This window comes from Ranitomeya variabilis, chromosome 5 (assembly GCF_051348905.1).
Source record: "Ranitomeya variabilis isolate aRanVar5 chromosome 5, aRanVar5.hap1, whole genome shotgun sequence".
NCBI lineage: Eukaryota > Metazoa > Chordata > Amphibia > Anura > Dendrobatidae > Ranitomeya > Ranitomeya variabilis.
Window position 1 is genome coordinate 333,399,542 of NC_135236.1, and position 14,139 is coordinate 333,413,680.

Here is a 14,139-nt window from a genome sequence, read left to right on the forward strand (position 1 = left end):
AATTCCTGATGACTTCATTAATAAATTGTATGAATCACTGTTGAACCGCATGGATGCAGTCTTTCAAGCTCATGGAAATCACACAAAATATTAAATATCACTCTAATAGCGCCACAACTTCATTCACCAATGTTATGCAACATATATTTGTATTTTAAGTTAATTATTTGTTTGAATATCACATTACTTTCTGTGGGCGACAAAACTTTTGTCTTGCCAAAGTCTGACCATTCTGTGTCCATTAACTGATCAATATTTCTGCATTGATGCCAATTTATTTTATTAACCTAAACCACATTTCGGAGGATTTCTGCTTTCAAAAGAATATAGGTTATAAGCTTTTATTTACATAACACGGATAAACGACATAACTTCTGTCAGGGAGTGTAGGTGAATTATTTTTTCGTCCCTAGCTAAGAGCTGTGGTATATGCTGACCATGAGGTGGAGCAGTTCTGCAAGGTCGGACACAGCAAGTAAGACAGAACTTAGCAGGTGAACATTTCTAGGATTATCTCAGCACAGGAACATTTTGGTTAACACATCCAATTATGGAACTTATTATTCCAAGATCTATTAGTTAAAATGTAATTGGTTTGTGAGACTACCCCTTTAATATCTCAATATCATCAGCCTTAAGGCCCACATACAGATTAGACTAATCTCAGCCAAATCCATCAATATGGATGGGATCAGCTAACAGTCTCATATGTACGGGGCCATCGACTTTCCCCCTAAAGATTAAGTTGGGAGAGAGACATATTAGCTTTCCAGCATCCCCTTGTTCTCCTGTATACAATTTGGTGTCATAGGAGCCTGGCTCTCGCTCTCACATAGAGAAAAGGAGAACACTCAACTAAACAGAGCATACCTGTGTATGGTGGACTTGGGAGACATACTGTAGTTGTCAACTCAACGATTGTTTGTCCAGCATCTATCTATTGGGTGTGGAGATTTTATCTGTTGTTAACATACCAGAACATGTCATCTCACAGTTGTAAATTAACTGTGAATTGATCCCTGCTATTGGAGAATTGTTGTGTTTCTGACCATTTACTTTTTTACTTTCATTATTTGTAAGTATCAGTCATAAGGTGGGATTATAAATGATGCAGACTTACGGTGCTCCCTTTGAAGTGTATGGACAGTAGAGACCAATATTGCCACCATGGTAAAAAAACCAATTATCTTCTTTTGGGCCAAAATCAAATGTATCCATGAGAATAGAAGGGTTGTTTATGTTATTTCCATCAATTACAAAGTCTTCTATGATCCATATTTCATCCTTCTTTCCTGGGATGTGAAAAAGTATAGTAGGGTTAACCTTCTGTGGAGTAGGTTCTTAAAGGGACTCTGTCACCTGAATTTGGAGGGAACAATTTTCAGCCATAGGGGCGGGGTTTTCGGGTGTTTGATTCACCCTTTCCTTACCCGCTGGCTGCATGCTGGCTGCAATATTGGATTGAAGTTCATTCTCTTGCCTTACGCAGGCGTGTACTATGAAGGACAGATTGCCTTGTGCAGGCATGTACTACGGAGGACAGAGAATGAACTTCAATCCAATATTGCAGCCAGCGGGTAAGGAAAGGGTGAATCAAACACCCGAAAACCCCGCCCCTATGGCTGAAAATTGTTCCCTCCAAATTCAGGTGACAGAGTCCCTTTAACTACACAAACAGGATATCAGACCCAGTAAACTAAGTCATCAATCGTTGGATTCAGGATCTCTTTCTCTACATCATGCTGCACTCAGATGAGGTAGCAAAAACCTGCTGACAGATTCCTTTTAAAACTGACAGCTCATCTTTAAGCTAAACCATCAACATTGAATTGATGGATGTTCAAGTCTGGGGACCTCTGACGATCACCTATTTAAAGGGACCACAAAACTCTTGTGAGAAAAGTTCATTGTTTACAATGCATGCACAATGCCATTCATTTAGTAAAATCTGTGCTTGGTACTATTTCATTCACTTGAATGCACTCTCTGAACCTTCGACAATCAACTGTTTGAAAGGACCAGCGTAAAAATCAATTTTGTACTTCCATCATGAGAGATGTGGAATTGCAGTGAAACCTTTTTCTTCTTCCTAGCTATTTATTTATTTGCATTATTTTGCTCGGTAATGAATAACTTGAGAAAAGTATGAGCATCTGCCTTAAAGGGATCCTGTCAGGTCCCCAATGCTCTCCAACCCAGCAGCATTCAGCCATGTGTGATTCAACTCCCTGCCTAACCAGCCCTGTATAATGTAATTCAGTTAAACAAATGCTTTTAAAAAAGCATTTATAATGTCCCTGTTTGCTATGCTAATGAGGGCTTTGACTAGTCAACCCTCTTTCCATGTTATCGCGCCACTCATTTCAGAGCTGGGGGTATGCTTCCTGGGTTCAGAGATCTTCTTAACTTCTGGTCGTGCACAGTGCATCTCTGAAGCCAGGAAGTGTATCCCCAGCTTCAGAGACACATTGAAGCTCCCAAAATGAGTGGCATGCATGTGCTAGATTTGCATGAGCTGGTGATGTGACCAGCTTGTGCAAATGATGTTTGCCACACACCCACAGGGGCATGATAACATGGAAAGAGGGCTGACTAGTTTGGGGAAACTAATACACCATTGACTAGTCAAAGCCCTCATTAACATAGGAAACTTGGACTTTATAAATTATTTTTAAAAGTTTTTATTTAACTAAATTGCGCTATACAAGGCTGGTTAGGGAGGGAGTTTCATCACACATAGCTAAATGGGTTGGAGGGCATGGAGACCTGACAGGTTCCGTTTAAATTCATAGTGATTTGTAATTCATTAAAAATTGCTTGTATTAAATTATGTTGTGTAAAAAGATCTTTAACCTATGTAACGAATTACCGTATATACTCGTGTATAAGTCGACCCGAGTATAAGTCAATGCACCTATTCTTGCCTCGAAAAACTAGGAAAACTTATTGACTCAAGTATAAACTGGGTATGCATTGTCCCCTAACCCTATTCTGGTATGCATGGTTCCTCATCCCCTCCTTGTATGCATGGCTCCTTATTCCCATCCTTGTCTGCATGGCTCCTTATTCCCATCCTTGTATGCATGGCTCATTATTCCCATCACTGTCTGCATGGCTCGTTATTCCCATCCTTGTATGCAAGGATCCTTATTCCCATCCTTGTCTGCATGGCTCCTCATTCCCATTCTTGTAAGCATGGCTCCTCATTCCCATCCTTGTCTGCATGGCTCCTTATTCCCATCCTTGTCTGCATGGCTCCTTATTCCCATCCTTGTCTGCATGGCTCCTTATTTCCATCCTTGTCTGCCTGGCTCCTTATTCCCATCCTTGTATGCATGGTTCCTTATTCCCATCCTTGTCTGCATGACTCCTTATTCCCATCCTTGTATGCGTGGTTCCTCATCCCCATCCTTGTATGCTTGGCACCCATGAGAAAAGCATAAAAAACCAAAAACATCCTACTTACCTTCTCTGCGCACCCTATAAGTATCTCGTTTTGGCTTCCAGCAGCTTCTGTGGCCGGGTGATCATGTGTCCCCGCTCATTAACTTAATAAATATTCACCTCTCTCCACGCCTATCGGAGTGGAGAGAGGTGAATATTCATTAACTTATTGAGCAGGCACCCGTGAGAGCCCGGCAGCTGCTGGAAGCCAGCGGCTGCGGCTGTAACTATGCGCGCTATAAGAGAAATGAAAATTCATTGCCAGTGCAGTAAATATTAATTTCTCTTTAGCAGCGGGCACAGGCTTTAGCTGCAGCCACCGGCTCCTGCCTCCTGTGACCCGCTGCTCCCCCTCCCCCACCATAAACTGGGACAATGACTTGTGTATAAGCTGAGGGGGGGCATTTTCAGCACAAAAAAAGTGCTGAAAAACTGGGCTTAACACGAGTATATACAGTAATTTCCCTGACAAAATAATAATAATAATAATAATAATATACTAATGATTTTTTTTACTCTTACTTTTTTTCATAGTACATTTCATATCTACTGAATAACACAAAATTTCAAATAAAGGTGTTATAATACCATTGTGGTATGGTTGCCATAGCCTAAATTTGGTTGCATTGGTTTGTGCGGCAGGTGGCAAAGGAACATTAACAAACAGAACATCAGTAGTTTGTGTGAAGTAAAATTCATCCATGAGGTGCCAGGTGATACCCCCCGTGACAGAGAATTGTAGAAGAATAGAGTGGGATCTTTCTGGTGCACCTAGAACAACATAAACATACATTTAAACAGGTTTCATTATATTCCATGTATTACAATATAGAGATAGACCTAAAGTATCATCTCATCAGGTAGTAGTTCAAATGCATATAGCAATAAATAGGTTAAAATGCATATATATATATATATATATATATATATATATATATATATATATATATATATATATATATATATATACTGTATATATGCACATTATGTTTATTGTTTTGGGATAGAATGCATTTTCAGTGGACAGGCCTGCCAACATATGGAGTGAGATCCCTGAAGACCATGATGACAAGTTCACTCATAGTCAGGGCATTCACTGTAACCTGGTCTTCAGCAATAGTCTTATCACATACAATCTGATTGTGACCAAACCTGACATCCGGGTCTTTGGGGATCACACTGCAGTTACTTGAAGATCTGAGGGCATGCTCCAGGCTAAATGTCATGACATAAAAGTGGTTCCTTTGGATGTTTAAAATAGGAATCTTATTTATTTTGTAGAAATATCCATAATATAAAAGAAAAAAAATACCGGTATATATATTTTATGTTAAATTTAAAAAATATTATCTGATGGCTGATTTCTGATAGAGAGGGTTTTTTTATCATATCTCGTAAACATCTTGATCGACAAACTTAAAGGGGTTGTCCACCTTTGACGCCATTTTTTTTCTCTTACTGAAATGTATGCAATTGGGGTTAAAAATATTTTTTACAACTGGGTTTAATTAGAAATTTTGCACCATTTTCCTTTTATAGCCTTTGAATTACACTGTCTATTGCAGGCTGCAGAATGGATTAATGGTTTTGGCCCCATTATCTTTATTTTAATTGATGTGTTGGGGAGCAAAATGCATGTATGGGTGCCACTAACAAAAGATACCTCTCCTAAAGCCCATGCCCCAAAAAGCTTGCCTACAAATTGCCAGGACCCATGCTGAAAAATATGAAGACTACTGCGAATCTATACTCTGGAGGATGAGACCAAGATAAATATTTGTTGAACTGGTGTGTTCAAAACTGTATGATGTTGCAAAGCTGAGGAGTACAAAGATAAATGCATTGCGCCAACAGTGAAACTGGTGGCAGTGTCCATATGTGTGGCTGCATGAGAGCCGCTAGTGTCGTCAGCTGCATTTCATTGAGGGTGTTGTGAAGTTACATATGTACTGCTCTATATTAAAAGTAAACATGCTACCATCTCTCCTTGCCCTTAGTGGACGTGCACGTATCCAACATGACAACCATCCACAACACATATTTAAGGCCACTGTTAACAATTCTGAAGAACAGGGTGAAAGGGAAATAGTGGCCAATTATGTGTCTTGATCTGAACCTAATCGAACACCTATGGGGAATTCTGAAGAGACAAGATGAGCATCATTCTCCATTTAGCATCTAAAAGAGGTTGTTCTTGAAAAATAGAAAATGATACATGTAATATGTCACCAATTTGTTCATTCCATGCTAAGAAGACTTAGTGTTGTCCTTAAAAATCATGGAAGTCATATGTGGGGTGTATTCCTTTTTGCATCAACTAATTTTGGTGAAACTGAATATTTTATATAGAAAATTATATTATTATTTTTTTTAATTAGTTACATTTTATTACATTTAATAAAAATGTATAACTGATATTGCATGTCACATATCCATACTCATTTTACATTTTAACAGTAAATTACCCCTCCCTCACCCTTTCCCCCCATGGAGAGTATTCCAGGAGCAGACAACCCTACGCCCATAGTTAACAATGTCAAACATTAGTCCAATTTGCTGTAAATTTGACACTACATTACAATATATTGGTACAACATTAATAAGTCCTGTCCAACCACGGCTGCCATAGTCTGTGAAACAATTCCACCTTTTTTCAAGTTGAATTATATGGTACGTTTGTGCAGTAATTTCACGTCTGGATGGAGGTTGCTCTCTAATCCAATATTTTGCAATCAATTTTCTTGCAATAAACCATAATCTTGCAACTACTATTTTGGTCGTGTTGTCAGTCATTATTTCCTCTACATATCCTAATATACATACCAACGGCTCCCTAGGGACGACACACCCATATACAGAAAATTATATTATTAACCTTACTTTCATTCTATAGGTTTCAAAAATTTATATGAAACAAAAGTGTGTTTCTTGCACAATTTCACAGCACTTGGATTTTTTCTCTCATTTTCCAGTGCACTGAATGGTAAAATGAATGGTGTCATTCAAAACTACAACTCATCCCCACAAAAAAAGCCTCATTCAGATATATCGACTTAAAAATGTTAAAAATTAAAAAGTTTAAAGCGCAAAATTGAAAAACTGCCCAGGCGGAAGGGGTTAAGTGCAACAAAGTATGCATTTATTGAAACACATATTTGGAGGGACAGAAGGCATCTGCCTGCTATGAATCTCCTTAACCGGTTTCATACTTTCCTTAGCGACCTATAAAATGAATGAACATCATCTGTCGATACAGAGATAAAGAACAGGAATTAATCATGGGACCGAGCTGTGTGCTAGCCAGCCTCTAGATGTCACCAATCTTAATACATCAGCACTGACCGGGCTCTGGTAAGCAGCCTATGATCTGCCTGATTTTTTACTAGTGGGCTTCGAAATGCTACCAAATTTTGGCATTTAGATTTTGAATTCTTACCTTTAGTAATATATTTAAGTGAAAACTGAATGTATAAAGTATGCGCACAGTCCAGATCTCTTGATACAAGCATTCTGGAGCCTTCCTGTAAATAAAAAAAAATATTTATAGGTTGCACTCTAATAACATGACCAGAATACAAGAACATTTTTATTTTTTCTGATGATGTTTCTTTTTCTTGGCACCAAATACCAGTCTTTTTTATTAATATACTAAACTAGTTTACCTTATAACTTATAATTGAAACTCACATTTTATATCTCAGTATTAGGGTACTTACAATAAAAAGACTAACATCATATGACATACATTGCCCAATCTTGTAATTCCTGCATGACGCCATGTTCTCCATTGGCAAACTAATTATTTGGCTACATGTTCACAATTGGAAATATGAATGTAATTTAGGGCTCAATCAGACAACAGTTTTTCACACGTGAGTTTTACAGATAGAACTCGTACCAATTATAGCCTATGGGGTTGTTAACATGTCTGTGTATTTTTGGGGAACAACTGGTCAGCACCAATGCAAAGAGATATATCCTATTTTTATCCAAGTCACAGATCAAAACTTGCCAATGCAAGCATAAATGTCATGAGAAAGCCGGACTGAGCTTGGATGTCATCCATATGCCAGCCATGTGCAGTCTCTTTTTCACCAATTGCGAGATAGGAGAAATTTGAGAAACCTCCATCAGTTTTTCTTTTTTAGAAAAAATCTGATGGTAAAAACTGACACCCAAATGATGACCCTCAGATCCAAAATCCAGATGAAAATATGATCCAAAACGTTGATGAAAATCAGTTTTTTGTGTACAGGAAAATTCAGTAACATCTCAATGAGGCCTTACAAGAATAATAGTAATTACACAGTTGCAATCAGAATTATTCAACCCACCTTGTAAATTAGATTTATTCAGGAACACTGCCAGAAACTGGTGCTTTGCTAGGCATCACATTAGCAGCAGATCATAACTGCTTATCATTAAGGGGTTGAATATTGCTGAGACTGCAGTATTCATTGACTGGCATTTTGTGTTGATTTTGGAGTAACCACTTGTTATATTAGTTGTGTTCAGTTACTTAAATTCTTCTTCAATAAATGGTTTATTGCAAACATCAGAAAGTTTGTAGGTTTTGCTAATAAACTTAATTTGCACTGGGGGTTGAATCATTTTGATTGCAATTGTACTGTACATGGTGATGAAAAAATAAACTTTTAAGATATATAACAAGAGAACACAGTAGATCCGATGACTGATTTGGACAAAATCATTAAAAAGTACTAACCCCCTTAAAGATAAATGCTGTCCCTGATTTAATGGTTTCTCCATTAAGATTTCCCCTTTCTGCACCATACACTTCGGGCCATTGTTCTGGATGTAGATTCCTGTTAAAGTCATCTTTAAGAATTGAAGGTAATGGAACAAGTGGAACACAGTATGGACCTCCAAAGCCACGGTCACACCTAGAAATGTTAGGATTTGTGTATGGTATTAAAAAACACAAGTTAAAAGAGGCAAATATATAAATAACACACATAAATGTATTGTTTAGCAAAACAAAAAAAAATATTTCAGACAAGCAGGGATCATTTGCAGTGGGCATTTCTCTACCTTTGGGGTGAGTTCAAAACCAGGAATATGATGTATAGATTGAAGCTAGGTGTAGAGCTGGACTGCCCACCTGGCAATGCGGAAAAATACCAGATGAAGCAGCCCTGCAGAATGACACATTGACCTGCAACACTTAATGGCATCCATGTCTTCAGCAGTGTGGCAGAGCAGAGAGCCATTGGCTCTCTTCTTCATCTCTCATGCTGGCAGGTTGCAAGCTGCTTCAGACCTTTGGCCTGCTGAAGGCTCGGGAGATGTCTGCGGCAAGCCGGAAACTGCAGTAAGGGGGAAATGTAGCCCATCACCACTTATCGTGGGAGCAGGTTAAGTTTTAGCTTATTTTGCTTTCATTGCCAGGTACAGAAGGACTCAAATGGGAAACGAAGGTGGGGTGTTACTGTGTGGAGGCACAGTGGGGGTATTAGTACTATGTGGTGGCACAGAGGAGGCATTATTACTACGAGGAGGTATTATTACTATGTGGAGGTGCAGGTGGAAGAATTGCTATAATAAGGTATTGGGGGCATTCTTGCTATGAGGTGGCATGGAGAGAGGCATTACTTGTGTGAAGAGACACAGAGGGGGCATTATTGTTATGGGGAGGCACAGGAGGTCTGCATTGCTATGAGGAGGTACAGAGTGGGGCTTTGTTACCAAGTTGAGGCACAGTGGGGCATTTTTGCAATACCAAGTAGACACACAGTGGACGCACATTATTATAGCACATGGAGAGGCATTATTACTATGATATAGAAGCAAGAGGGACATTATTAATATGAAAAGCCACAGTAGGAACAATCTAACTATGAGGCAAAGAGAACGACATTATTACTATGAAAAGGCACAGATGGAAGCATTATTACAATGTGTTGGCAAAGAGTATCTTGGTCACTATTGATGGTTGTAGCAGTAGGAGGGTAAAAACAATCAGCCAAAGTTGAAATATGAAACTGAAAAAAAGGGAAAGTGAACAACAATGATAAACAAGAACATCACCGGTGAGTCGCTCTAGAATTACTTGTACTGTCTATATACATGTTCTGTAGATTTCTATTGTAGAACTAGTATACTGTATACCATTATATGGTTATTGTATGGTAGTAATATCAATCTTAGTACAGTGGTTTTTGTTGATTCTCAGTATGGTGGTGTTTTTCAGGAACAACTGTATATGCTAGTCATACTGTATGGAGTCATGGTCTGGCAGTATATTTGTCTTTTACACTGTAGTGTTGATGGTGATATTAGTCATGCTGCAGTGGTCTTTGGTAATGATGAGTATGGTGGCATAGGGTCCCTATGTGATGTTACTATGTGGCCCTAATATGTCAGTTTGATTTACCCTTATATAGAGATATTGGTAAAATTGCTTTTGATATACTTGACAGTATATGTAAGGTGAAAAATGTTTATTCACACATCTTGTTAAACTATTTTCACTTTAAGGGTATGTGCACACATTGCGGATTCGTGTGCGTATTTTTCCGCGCAGATTCTGAAAAATCCGCAGGTGAAACGCCCTGCATTTTACCTGCAGATTTACACCAGATTTTCCGCTGTTTTTGTGTGGATTTCACCTGCATTTTTACACCTGCGGATTCCAATTATGGAGCAGGTGTAAAATGCTGCGGAATCCGCACAAAGAATTGACATGCTGCGGAAAATACACAGCAACGCTTCCGCACGGTATTTTCCACAGCATGTGCACTGCGGATTTGGTTTTCCATGGGTTTACATGGTACCATAAACTCAGGGAAAACTGCTGAAAGTCCGCAACGTGTGCACAAACCCTTAGGAATAACTGCTGCAAATAACAGCAGCTGGACTCCATTGACTATTATGGCGTCAGTATGAATTCCTGTTATGTGTCCGAGAAAAAGAACATCATGCAGACATTTTCTAAAACTGATACATAATGGAACCCAGACAAACTCCCATAATCAAGGAGGTCTCTTTGCTTCCATTGGCATCAGTTATGCAACAGATTTGTTTTGTACATTAATAACCAAGGGTATTAAAGGAAAATAATTAACCCCATAATGACCAGGGGTATTTCAGTTTTTGCGTTTTTTTGTTTTTTGCTCCCCTTCTTCCCAGAGCCATAACTTTTATATTTTTAGTTCAATACGGCCATGTGTAGGCTTCTTTTTTGCAGGACGAGTTGCACTTTTGAACGACACCATTAATTTTAACATATCATGTACTGGAAAATGGGAACAAAATTCCAAGTGTGGTGAAATTGCAAAAAAAGTGAAATTCAACATTTTTTTTTACCATGTTCACTAATGCTAAAACTGATCTGCCATTATGATTCTCCAGGTCATCATGAGTTCATAGACACCAAACATGTATAGGTTCTTTTTTATCTAATAGTGAAAAAAAATTCCAAAGTTTGTTGGAAAAAAAAAGCACCATTTTCAGATACTCGTATCGTCTCCATTTTTCATTATCTGGGGCTGGGTGAGGGCTTATTTTTTGCATACCGAGCTATCGTTTTTAATTATACTGTTTTGGTGCAGATATGATCTTTTGATCGCCCGTTACTGCATTTTAGTGCAATGTTGCGGCAACAAAAAAAGTAATTCTGGCCATTTGACTTTTTTTCTTGTTACGCTGTTTAGCGATTGGGTCAATTCTTTTTTATATTGATCGGGCAATTCTGAACGTGGCGATACTAAATATGTGTATATTTGATTTTTTTTATTGCTATATTTTGAATGGGCCTAAAGGGGGTATTTGAACCTTTTTATCTTTTATATTTTTTTAATATTTTTAAAAACATTTTAAATTACTTTTTGCATGCTTCAATAGTGTCCATGGGAGACTAGAGGCTGCGGTTGTCTGATCTCCTCTGCTACATCCTGGCGATGATCAGATAGCCTGTGTGTAGCAGAAATGCTCACTTGCTATGAGCTCTGACCAGCGTTCGGCGCTCATAGCAGTCTGGCTATGACAACCATAGAGGTCTGCTGGAGATCTCTGGTTGTCATGCCGACCCATCGGTGACCGGCGATCATGTGATGGGGTCACCGATGGGCGGGATTTCTGACGTGCTTCCGGTAAGTGTGAGTTAAATACAGCTGTCAGAAATTAACAGCGGCATTTAACTAGTTAACAGCTGCAGGTGGATTGCGATTCCACCCGCGGCTGTTGCGGGCACATGTCAGCTGTATAGAACAGGGGGAGTCCGACATGGGCATATTATTACGCCCAACGTTGGAAAGGGATTAAAGGAATAGGTGAAGTTTGGAAAATTGATGGTTTAAGGCCATAGTTATTACAATTTACCACTGTATGAATGGACAGTACAGAGATCTTTCTAATGAGCTTTTACACCTAAGCCTGCTTTGATGAAAAGTGCCATACTTTACGTCTAGAAAATAGAAGATTTAAAGGTGTTGTTTTTCAGACAGAAAACCCCTACTCCATTGCTAAATTTCCACTTATAACAACAGTCCACGCTCACCTCTGATACAACCGCTGTTCCAGCAATGAAGGCATTGGGCTCACGTGAGGTTGTTATGTCATGAGTGCCCTGCAGCCAATCTGCAGTCACTTAACTCTCACTCGTGTTCTTGGCCCTAAGGGTGCTGGACATGTGGTATAAACAGGACGTCATAAGGGGGCGAAGCTGCCATCACATATCACAACTTTCACCATCTCCTGATGACATCCAAAATCATTTGCTGTGATTCAGAGAGGAGTCACACAGCTTTTTTCACCACTGCCACACATCTTCTTTCAATGAAATGCAGCGCCCCAGAGTCCTGGTCCTTGCAGTACTGTGGCTCCGCCACTATGGGGGGCTATGGTACGTCTGATGGCACTGAGGGAGTTCATCTGACCAGGTATCACATACACCAATACATTTCACAGTCGGGCCTCCAGGGGGAGCTAAGGGTGCTATTCATTAGGCTCCTCACATACTGGTAAAACTGGGGGTCAGGCAGGAAGTTAGAGAGAAAGCTGACTGGGTTGGAACCAGGCAACACCTTGTGGCAGAGGGTGTTGTGGGGGAAGATTCGGTAGGGTCCCTGTCAGGTTTGGGACCCTGACAGAGGCCTGGCAATCAGAGAGAAAGCTACAGGACCGCGCCTGCACTTCATAGCGGCGGTGCCCTAAGAAAGGACAAGAAGCGAGATTTATTGTGCTGAGTGAGAAACGAGATCAAAGCAAGAAGGAGATTACCAGTAGGAGTCGTGCTGTAAGACCGAGGCAACATCCTACTGAGGCGCACAACCGGCGGCCGGAACGCCGAGGAAGTATTTCTATATTTAGCTTCAGGCAATACTTCAAACCAACGGCAGGACAGTCAGTCACAGGCGGGCTGTCTCACCTAAATCACCTAAGAAGACATAGGGGGCAACCTGTGGAGAGGGGCGACTCTAGGGTCCCGGAAGAGCTCCGAGCCTACCCGTCATACGGGTGCGTCCCAACCATAACACCGGGAGGGACGGATTAGCAGAACATCATCTAATCGAGTTGTGAGGGAACACGAGAAACAGACATAACAGTTGTGGGGACTATCCCGTAAGCACAGCAGGGGAGGACCACAACACATAGCGCTAGTAGGAAGGCACAGATTTCCACCTGCAAAGGGAACTCTGGAGGTGCCATCGGACCGGCCGGACTTGCGCAGCCTGGTTAACCGTATTCCGGATTGAGGACTTTGAGACCTTCAGTAAAGAGGTAAAGAGACTGCAACCTGGTGTCCTCGTTATTGACTGCGACCGGCACTACACTACCACCATCAGCCACACCTATCCTATTGTCTATTTATTTGGAGCGCCCCTCAGCAGGGTCACGGACCGGGCCTAGCCGCCGTGACAACCCCAGAGCAGAGACTCAGAGGCCCGGCTCCAGGTACCCCTCGGCCCTGCGGCGGTGGGGGCGCTACAGAAACAAGATGTAATAAGGGGTCAGAGATAAAAGCATGGTGAGCGACAGCAGTGCAGCTGAATAACTTCTCTTTCTGAAATGAGACGTTATCAGGGGGGTGGTGATAGAAGTAGGGTGAATGACAGCAGTGCCGCCTCATGATAATGATTAGTTTCAAAACAGTGACAGAAGCTGTAGGGTAGCAAATTGCAGTTACTCACCCTGTTTCTATCCCTGCCCCCCTGATGATGTTTCACTGAAAGAGGTGGCAGGGACAGAAGTAGTGTGGCGGCGATGAGAGAAGATGTGGGGCAGCAGTTACAGAATAAGGGTATGTTTCCACGGTCAGTAAACTCTGCGGGTGTGACACTGCGTTCATCCGCAGCGTCAAACCCGCAGCATCCAGATGTTACAGCATAGTGGAGATGGACTTGTCATGAGACACTTGTTATTAAGGACTACGTTGGAACAGGGAGTATTTGTGTTGGTTTATTACTTTATTTTTATTACAGGAGATCGAGAGCGTCGCATGGATTAGCTGTATATTAAAGATGGGAAACTGTGTGTTTTTTTTCTATAAAAGACTTTATTCCGGCTGTGTCTTTATTTAACCTGTAACAACTATAGGATTAGTAATGGATAAGTGTCTTATTGACGCTTCTCCATTACTAAGCCTGGCTTGATGTCACCTTAAAATACACAGGTGACATCAAGCCCACAAATATTACCCCACTTGCTACCACTACAGGGCAAGCGGGAAGAGCC

General features: G+C 40.5%; 1 protein-coding gene across 4 annotated transcripts in view; it reads right to left on the bottom strand.

Moving 5' to 3' along the window:
* RELN (reelin) overlaps positions 1-14,139 on the bottom strand; it is a 1,394,857-nt gene that overhangs the window by 112,456 nt on the left and 1,268,262 nt on the right. For all 4 annotated transcript variants that reach the window (XM_077264737.1, XM_077264736.1, XM_077264735.1 and 1 more), the window contains exons 36-39: positions 8,171-8,348; positions 6,881-6,965; positions 4,033-4,215; positions 1,121-1,292 (exon numbers count right to left, since the gene is read on the bottom strand). In XM_077264737.1, coding sequence (XP_077120852.1) covers positions 1,121-1,292; positions 4,033-4,215; positions 6,881-6,965; positions 8,171-8,348 — 618 coding nt within the window. The remainder of the gene's footprint in view (positions 1-1,120; positions 1,293-4,032; positions 4,216-6,880; positions 6,966-8,170; positions 8,349-14,139) is intronic.